Source organism: Montipora capricornis, chromosome 8, assembly GCF_036669925.1.
Source record: "Montipora capricornis isolate CH-2021 chromosome 8, ASM3666992v2, whole genome shotgun sequence".
In the NCBI taxonomy this organism is placed as follows: domain Eukaryota; kingdom Metazoa; phylum Cnidaria; class Anthozoa; order Scleractinia; family Acroporidae; genus Montipora; species Montipora capricornis.
This window is the reverse complement of record NC_090890.1, coordinates 3,807,514-3,817,513: the sequence shown is the minus strand read 5'-3', so window position 1 is coordinate 3,817,513 and position 10,000 is coordinate 3,807,514. Positions and strand designations below refer to the sequence as shown.

Below are 10,000 nucleotides of genomic sequence, written 5' to 3'. Positions count from 1 at the left end.
CTGGCGATTTTCCAGTCACATTTTCCAGTTTGTGATCTCTTTCTGTCAACGATGACGAATGTACGTTATCATCTGGTACGTCCAGGCCATGACAATGCCTTATTTCAATTGATTCTGCATTACAAGCTCGTGCATTAAGGCGCGTTGCTGAGGACGAGCCATCTTTAACCTCTGGCAAAGAAACCACCGTATCGTGTCTTTTAGGGTCGACATTCACTCCACCAGCTGATGTCAAGTTCCGCTTTGATAAACTTGCTATTGACCCTGGTAATAAATCACAATACCAACAGCGGTTATCACTACGATTAAACCACACAAGCGCACGCACTGCAGTTTGCTATAGAAAAGGGACCTTACGGAGCCGCGCTGGCGCGGAAGCCGTCATTCTCAAGCTGCTCGCGCAAAGCTTATGAATCAAAATGGGTGATCGGAAATAAAAATGTGATCTAAATTCGCGAAGACCGGAAATAAAATATTGTTAGAAATGTTGAGCAATTTCTCGAAAATTAGCTCGATGACCTACTCTGATTAATATTTGTTTGTTCGCATTCTCAAAGAGAGTATTAAAAAAATTTCGAGTGGAACATTTTTACATCTTCTAACAGCGTTTTCGTTAACAATTCAACTTCTACAAGATAAATACCTTTTATACCACATATTATGCAAGAGGATTCCATGAGTTTCTCGAAATTTGAAAAAAATGCCAGGTCATTGATTCAGTTTTAAGATCATACTTTCCAAACGGAACTTTAGATGGTCTTTGAGCACCGCTTTACCACTGCCATGGCAACCGTCGGGGAGTCGCAGACACCATTAAAATGTTTCTGACAATAGTATTGGACAAATAACAAAATGTTCCTCTACTGAAATGACCGACAGTGTTGTAATCCTTTCCCATTGGAAACTGTCTGTTACCGTGCATTTTTCATTTTTGTCCATTTCTTTGCCGTCGTCAGCAAAACAACAGGGACCAGTTACGATCTAACACGACGACGTCGACGACAACGCCACAAAACAATGATATCATTGGTTAAAAGAGAATAAATAATCGAGCTGCACGTGCGGCACGGATTTTTGCTCATATTTTTGCGGCTCTCTCTGCATGACGACGACGTGAAATCACCAGATTTTATGTTTTGACGACAACTTGAGCATGCAACAGAGAATCTTTCGTTCTCTATTTTCAGTCTGAAACCGTTCAAACCGATTTATTTTTAGGATACTTCACCCATATTGTACGATGTGAACGAGATGGAATAGAGACGAAAGACTTATAATACAGCAAAGTTATATTTTGAGGTTACATTTTCGTCGACGTCGGCGTCGTGAAACGTGAAATAATCATTTTATTGGAGGTTTTATGGATGACGTCATCACTAGGAGATAAATTTTCATTTTCTCCCCTAAATTAAGCGTGACCGCCATATCAGTTTCATTCTTGAGGAACTGCCACACCATCGTCATGTAAAAAAGCTTGGAATACTCGCGAAGTGATTACAATTGTAATAACGCGAATTTCTGTTTTGAGATGACGTTCTCGTTGCTGTTCCCCTTGTCGTTGCTAAAGCTCCCTTTAAATTTAAGCAAAGACGTTGCCGTGCAAAGCAAAGATGTTGTCTTAGCTTAAACTCCCTGGTACGACGACGGCTACCGCAACGACAACACCACAAAGCAAGAATATTATTGGTTAAAAAAGGAAAAGTAATCGTATTGCACGTACAGCACAAATTTCCCGCGTGCATTTCTTTACTTCAGTCCACAAAACAGCAACATGAACGACACCAAATTTTAGCGGTTTTGACGACAACCTGATCATGCAACAACGAACCATTCATTCGCCAGCTTTACTTTAAAACCGTTTGTACCCATCCAGTTTCCCTAACAGGGAGTTTAAGCAAGGACAACAGCAAAGTCAACAAAAGCGCCAATCCAAAATATAACTTAGTGCTATCGCCAAGTATTTCGCGATTATTACATCTTGTTCACCTTGGGCAATACGGGCGATCTATCCTGTAACTGGTTAGGGTTATTCTGCAAAACAACAAGGGTGACCAAACAAATTTAAGACTTTCGCGACAACGTTAGCATACAATATTGAACCTTTCATTCTCTTTCTTTGCTTCATCTCGATCCATTCCTAACAATCGCGGTTTTCTCAATACTTGATATTTGCATTGTACACATACCAGGAACGGTGGAAGAAGCTGAAAATTATTTCGTTAGAATTTCTAGTACCGCGGTTGTTGCTTAGCTTTCCTGTAGCTCCCCATTCGAGGGAAAAGGTTAAAATAGACCAAGCTGGCAACAATTTTTTAAAGAGACTTATTTAGACGCTTAAACGAAAAGAGAATAGACAATAAGTTACGAGAAAAAGAAACAGCACGAATGGCATAAAGGACGATAATTAAACTTACACTTTCAGCACTGCAAAGTGTTTGATAAAAATAATGAGAAACTACAATACGGCGGTCTTTAATTCAAAGAGTATCAAGGATAATTGTTAATACTTTATCCCAAAACGTAAATTTCGGAATTTGACAGAATAAAGTTAACCTGACTGGGATAGTTTCCAAAAGCGATACACCAAGCCAAACACAGGGGAGGGGGGGGGGGGGATTAGCTTTTTAAAAATGGATTAGCTTTTTAATGGATTAATGGATTTTTAAAAATGGATTAGCTTTTTAAAAATGTTTGAGTTGGTGATATGTTTTTATAGGAATAGACACGTGATAATACTCAGGAGGATTGGTCTTTTGTTTTGCTCATTGAAAAGAGCGCATGCAAGCATGAATATGTCTGCAAGGACTCTTTTTAATGAACAAAAGAAAGGACCAAACCTCCCGAGTTTGTATACACCTAATTCAAAAATGGCCGCTGATTTATGCGGGTACAAATTGGCCCTTGTTGCTTCGTTCAAGATGAAATATTCCTTTGAAGTTTAAGCTTAAGAACGAGGCATCAAGGGCTAATTTCAATAAAAACAAAAGAATATTTAAATGGCCGCCATTTTGTAATAAGGTGTATTGGGAAAACAAAATGTACAAGCGAAAAAGGTCTGTTAATCGCAAGAAGCGCGCTAAAAAATTTCATGCAAAGAGGATTTCGCTTGGCTGTAGTTCCATTTGACGGACAACAGAGACCAGTTACGACCTTCGATGGTCACGTCAACGAAAATTGCATTTCAAATGAAAGATTAAGTTATCAGACTTTTTTCCTACTTATTTAATCGCGTTTAACTTCCGTTTAAAAGTGGAATCAACCATCCGAGGACAGAATTGGGTAAAAAGAACCCTTGCACTAAATAAGAAAATTAAAATTTGGCGTTTTGCGCTCACGTTTTCCGTCGAACGTCCGTAGATTCGGTCAGCTCGCGTGGCAGATTTGCAGGGAAGAGGAAAGACGTGAAAAAAGGTTAAAACGCACAGTCACGCTGGGGTATTCTTTCACTCAATAAAAACCATCGTCACAGGCGATGCTCCAGTGTCGCAGAGGGTAAGAAACTACAAAGTCCCTTCAAACACACTGGTTTCCTTTTCCGTCACGTTGAACAACAAGGCAGAAGTGGTATACTAACACTGCCTTAGTTTTGAAGTAAAGATAGAGAGTGAACGCTTCACGATTATACGCTTACGATGACTTAATAGGCCAGTTTCGAGTTCATGTCTGCCTCCTCTTCAAAGCGAGTCTAAGTGCGAAGTTTTTCTTAAGAAAATGGACCATATTCGTATTCTCAGTATTGGACTGGAACTAGCTTGCAAGCTTCCAACATTGAATAGGGGGGAGGGGGGCTATGTAAGAGAAAGTGAAACTATTTCTTTTGAGCTTTAACAGAAGCAGGTTGAAATGCAGCTCTGGTGTGGTTCATTTACATAACCTTCCCAACTACTTTTGTCTATGATTGTAGCTTTAATGGACGAGAATGCGTCAGTTACTCAGTAGGGAAAATCCTTTCTCCGCCTAATAATATCCGTCTCGCGTGGATCCTCTTTCCTTGTGGTACTCTCAGCCTACCAGCCGGTTGTGATCTTAATGTTATATTATCATCACACATGTATCTGCGAGTATTTTCCCTCCCAACCAAAAGGGACTTAACAGCGGACAGACCACAACACCGGGAACTCCATGAACTCCTCCGCTTTGAAAATAGTGTCTGGGTCCAATCGATTGCATGAAACCGTTCTTGGTTTCCTCTACTCTGTTAGTTCGATCGTGCTAAATATATTATATAAGTTAATATTCCAAGCAAATTTTATCATGGTTACCTCGCTTGACAGGAGCCCATCTGGAGCGTGCAACTTCCACACAGCGTCTGTGAAACGGCGTTTTCACAAGTAGGTTTATTTTTAGACTAGCCCTTCCCGCGAATTAGGTCAAAAAACAAAGGCAGTTCCGGTTCGGTGACCCCATGACGTCAGCTTAATTTCTTGTAATTGGTCATCGGGCTCCTGTGGGAATCTCATTCGCGGGAAATTCAATCTAAAAATTAATCGGTCTGTGAAAACGCCGTTACACGAACACAGTAGAGTTGTAGGCTCCGGGTCATGGGTTCCTGGCTTGATGAGTACTTTGAGCTCTTAGAGCGATTGTTAATTAAAAAAAATATTAAATCTGGGTTACAAATGCGTGCCGCACGTACAGAATGATTATTTTTCCGCATCTAACCAGTAATCCTACGGTTTTGCAGGCATTGAGGACTTCACACACCCTACTGCTAATAGTTTCTATTCCTTTCCATATCGTGTTGCAACTCAGAATTCCCTTCCAAACACTACCAGAACGTTTAATTTTTTAGATTTCAGGAGACAAATTTTTATTTTCAATTTTGAATGCTTCAGTAGTAACGCAACCTTTGTTCTTTTCTTTTTGCTTTGTTTTTCCTTGAAAATATTTAACAATTATTGGGCGAGGTTGAGCAAAGTATCGTGATCTGTCAGCGGCGAGAGCCGAAGCCGAAGGCTGAGACAAATAATTGATCTGCGCATAGTTAATAGAGGGGAATGGTTTGGAAGCTCGGCAAACATCAAAGGGGCAAACAAAGATGCCAAGATTTAGGTTGGAAAGTCCACGACCGTGCACAATTTTTTGTTTTGCGCTCATGCACTATGCATGAGTTATGTAACCAACACGTTTCTATTGGTTAGTTCCTCAGTACGGAATAAACAACTATGTGTTTTGTGCACGGTCAAGGTCAAAAAAGAGAACAAAAACCTACAACAAATAAATCTGTCGGGTTTCATAACCATTCCCTCCATTAACTATGATCTGCGAGACACTGACATGCCCCGATATTTACGATAACCGAATTCAATAATTGTTTTATCACTCGATGAATGAGTTTGGTTTTTTTTTTTTTACAATTCCCAACAATTAAATCACTTTCTGAAAGCTCAGGAAAGCAAAATGCCATTACCACACTAGAGCTTGGTTTCAATTACGCATGATCAGAATATAATTTGCAGCAAAACACTTATTTGTAGGTCACGTGGTGCGCTCTCTGCCAATGAAAAGAAAGGAAAAATATATCGAATGATAAAAGCTTTTATTAAGCTACTCTACAGTTCGAGGTAGGTACAGATACAAGAGCCCATTACCTTGGAGACTCCATACGTATTATACCCCTGGGTAAACCCTGTCCCATATCTTTTTATTTCAGAACTGCTATATCTTTACATCTGGGGTGCAGGGATGGCGCAGTGGTGAGAGCACTCGCCTCCCACCAATGTGGCCCGGGTTCGATTCCTCGACTCGGCGTCATATATGTGGGTTGAGTTTGTTGGTTCTCTACTCAACACCGAGAGGTTTTCTCCGGGTACTCCGGTTTCCCCTCTCCTCAAAAACCAACATTTGACTTGATTTACTTTCATTGTTCATTTCAGTTTACAGTGTCCCCAATTAGCGCTCCAGCGCTAGAACGACTACTCACTTAAATAAAGTTCCTTTCCTTTCCTTTTCTGAAATACCTTCGTGTTTCGGGTGTGCTGCACGTGATGTACTCAGTGGTTGACCATAGGTCTCTTATGATTGGCTATTGTGAAAACACCCGCAAAAACCCCCCTGGGAGGAGCTTCTAAAAATAAAAAGATACGAGCCAGGGTTGACTCAGAGGGTTAACTCTTTTATATAAAAGATGGACGCTTCGGGTAATGAGGTTCCTGACCGATAAGTATACATGTTGTTGAAACAGTTGAACTTACCTTGCTGTTTGGAGTCATTTATCGTCTGTTTCCCCTCTTTGGCGTTTCTCCCTATTACGCTATCCAGGTAGACATTCGTAGAGCTTTGTGATTTCGCTGGCCGTATGAGAGACTTCGCTGATGAGGGTCTCCTCCCATACGATGAACTGTAAGTACTCTTCAAGACCTGCCTCTGTGCCGCCGATTTCCCTGCGGCGGAAGGCTTCTTTGATGCTGCAGGTTTGGTGGGTTTTGAAGAGAGCGATTCCTTTGTTGCGTGAAGTGGAGGTTCTTTAGCATGAGCCGCTACAAACACAAAAAGCAAATAAGTCAACAATTACATTTTCCCGATTTCAAGTCAGAGGAAAGAATACATCCATACAAAATGGGAATGATCACCGAACATACGTGTAAACATAGAAGATTATAAATGCTGCATTAGTGGTTTTGCCACAAGTCGTTTTGCTGCTCGCTGCAAATCAAAGCTGATTCACTGAATGGTAGTTTTGCCACAATTCTGTTTGATGTAATTTCATTTTAAAATTTGTAAGCACCTGTCACAGTTAAGAAAAGCTAAGAAGTGAAAGTAATGTATTGCTGCAAATCGACTTTATTATGCAGTATACTGTACAGTGTTGCAGTGAACCGACTTCAATGTGTAGCGACACGACCATAAAGTAACCTGATGGAGGACGTTGCCAGACAGCTCTTATCACAATCACTTTAGGAGTCGTGCTAAGCACTTTACCGATTAGGTAGAGAGTGTAATTTATATCTTTAAATATGGGGTTATTTGGTGCGAAGGTTATTGGAAAAACCAAGTCCCAGAGGTCTGGCTTCGGAAAACGAAAAACAAAACCCTTAGTACAGTACAGTTAAGGTCACAGACCATGACACAAAGGTTGACTCCTCAGAATGTGGCTTTTTCGGAGCAACTCTGACATAATCAAAAGACACAACATACAATATTAAACAGCCCCCAATGACGAGTAAAAATGAAGAGTAAAATCTTAAAGTCTCGCTCTATACAAAAATCTCCAGTTCTGAAAAACATACTTGTGACCGGAATAGGCCTTTTAGAAGACACCTTCTTTTGGTTAGCCTTAGCTGCAGCTTCATCAATCTAAAAAGCAACAGAGAGCACTGATTTCACAAATGATCATTAATAATAATCACAAGAATACAGTCACCTCCACACACCCTAATTTGTCTTATTTTCCTCATTTCCCTATGACCAAAAAACCATCTGTGAGAAAATTAATAAAGCGTGATAGTAAAATACTAGAACAACCTACAGTAGGAAAGAATCCTAAACTGGCAGCAAATTTGAAAGTTTTCATCCCAATTAACTATTAATTAAAGACATGTGGTTCCCTCCGATTCCACAGTTTTTTTTACTTGAGAGAGTGAATATAAAAAATTAAGTCATGGGCACTTTAAGAACAAAACCAAATTGTTACTTACTAGATAACTCTCAGGTTAAAAACAGGGCAAAGTCTGACATATTTCAATTAAATCTGATATAGATACTGATATTGAAATCGCTTTTACTCTCCAGATTCAGCTTTGGTACCCTCCCTCTAAACATATCTAAAAGGCTGGGGATGGCTTAGGAAGGCTTTGACATTGTTACATGGTTCCCACAGCTCATCTCATAATTATAGTGACTTGGTTCTGTATAGCATCCAAAAAGCCAAATTGATGGTGTAATGCAAACTAAGCTAAGAGAGCACACAGAACTCAAAGTTTTGCTTTGGAAGTACAGCACAGAAGATTACTTTTGTTTATTTCAAACAACAAAAAATTGAAAGCTCTGACTAAAAAAAAAAAGGCAGGAAAAAAGTCAAAAAACCAATTGACAGTTATACAAAATACAAAAAAAGTGCAAAAATTGAGCTTTTGATGTTGACATGCTAAAGGCCTAAAAATTGACAAGGAACAATACAGAGGAATACAATGAAACGTATTATATTTTTTCATATAACGGTAGTTTATTTTGTCTGTAATAGATCACAAATAACCTGTTATTATTATTATTACCAGTACATCAAGCTACATTACTGACAGGAACAAGCACAGCGTAAAAATGTACAACACAATTCCGCCTTCCACACTCACAGTCCTCAAACCTTAACTATGAACTCTCTAGGTATCAGTGATCAAACTACATGTACCACACCACCCTAAAACTTTACTAACCCCTCTCCCATCGTGTAGCCTACACTGAGGGTATCTGTGGATTGTACTGTCCAACCTGAATAATGGTTGCAAAATAATAACTTCTTACTAACCAAGAGCGAGGGCTTTACTGGGGAATATTGGCCCAAGGTCGTGGCAAAAACAAAAACGACGGAGGGACAATATTCCCCAGTATGGCTCGAGCTAGCTCAGTTAGTAAGTAGTTTATTATATAGCTTTTTAATTACCTTTTGCTTTGTTTTTGCAAGCCCGTAATCAGCCCATGGGCATTACGGGAGAATAATGCCCTACAATTCAGTCACAATTAGCCAATCAGAGCGCGCATTATATCAGCTACGAACACAAGCCATACAGAGATGTAGCTAAGAATAAATTCATCCAGTTGAAGGTTCTATTGAGGCGGTAAGTTCGTGCTCTGAGCATCAAAGGGACCTGGTAACAAGATTGTTTCCAGTGTTACGCAACACCCAGCACTGTTCAAGGTGGCAAATACAGGGAAAGAGAAGACATGCACAAAAGTACTTAAACAACGCTTTCACTTCATTTCCAGTATCAATAAATTCTAATGATAATTCTGTGTAAACTAACAGAAATTCAATTTTTTTTTTGTTAACACATCGAATGACTTTTAAACTTTGTAGAGAATAATTTGCGATCTTCTCAGTTGCTTCAATCGGCGGCAATAATTCAGCCGGCGATCACCCCTTTCTCAAGCGGCGATTTTCACTGGCAGCCGGCGCTTAGCGACATCCCTGGCCATATAATAAAGAAACATACCCGTAATCTGGGCCCTTTCTAGTATTTGGAAATGTCATGACCTGACTTAGTGTTACAAAGTATTATTAATGGCTCATTCAATAAAAGAAATTGTGCCACGTGACAACAATAATTATTTGTTGACGATGAATTTAACATCACTGTGACCATGTAGGTGAAACCAATCAATAAATTGGCTTTTTTTCGTCCAGCAGACATGTTGGCCTGAAGCAGAAAACCAGAGTCCCGAGCCTTAAGACTCAATGGGAAAAAAAAAAAATACCGGTATCTTCAGTCCCTCTAGACTCAGCAAGGCCTCCAGCAGCAAAACACAGAGTCTGGTAGAATTTTTTATACTCGTTATTGTGAATTCCTAGTGTGTTTATTGTTTGCGTACTTTTGTTTGTATCTCTCTTGCTTTCTGTGCCTTGGCTAACAAACCATCCAGTGCTGCTAAATCTTGTCTCTCAGCTTCTTTGGCTAATCAATAAAATAATAAACAAATAATTCATAAATTACTAGAAAGCAAGCAACTGAATGAAACATCCAGTACATACAGAGCTTGCAATTCTTTAGTTGTCTGGCTAGTGACATTTTTTAAGTTTGTCAGATGTTACTCAAAACATTATTCATGTAAATCAACACTTACTAATCAAAATATTATTATTATTATTATTATTATTATTATTATTATTATTATTATTATTATTATTGCAATGTGCAAGGTGGTCATTTGACACCCTTAAATGGCAGAGATTTTAAGTTAAAAAATTAAACCTTTGATTAAAATAATAATGTAGAATCCACTGAGTCCATGTGTTTGTGGAACACACAATAATTATTTATTCTTTGTGTTACGGTACAGACACTGT

At 39.2% G+C, this 10,000-nt stretch overlaps 1 protein-coding gene across 2 annotated transcripts in view; it reads right to left on the bottom strand.

Annotated features, from left to right (window-relative positions):
• The window catches only part of LOC138060646 (uncharacterized), a 49,577-nt gene that overhangs the window by 36,214 nt on the left and 3,363 nt on the right, over positions 1-10,000 (bottom strand). For both annotated transcript variants that reach the window (XM_068906479.1, XM_068906481.1), the window contains exons 4-7: positions 9,526-9,608; positions 7,230-7,296; positions 6,195-6,479; positions 1-264 (exon numbers count right to left, since the gene is read on the bottom strand). The exon at positions 1-264 is cut by the window's left edge and continues 453 nt beyond it. In XM_068906479.1, the coding sequence (XP_068762580.1) occupies positions 1-264; positions 6,195-6,479; positions 7,230-7,296; positions 9,526-9,608 (699 nt within the window). The remainder of the gene's footprint in view (positions 265-6,194; positions 6,480-7,229; positions 7,297-9,525; positions 9,609-10,000) is intronic.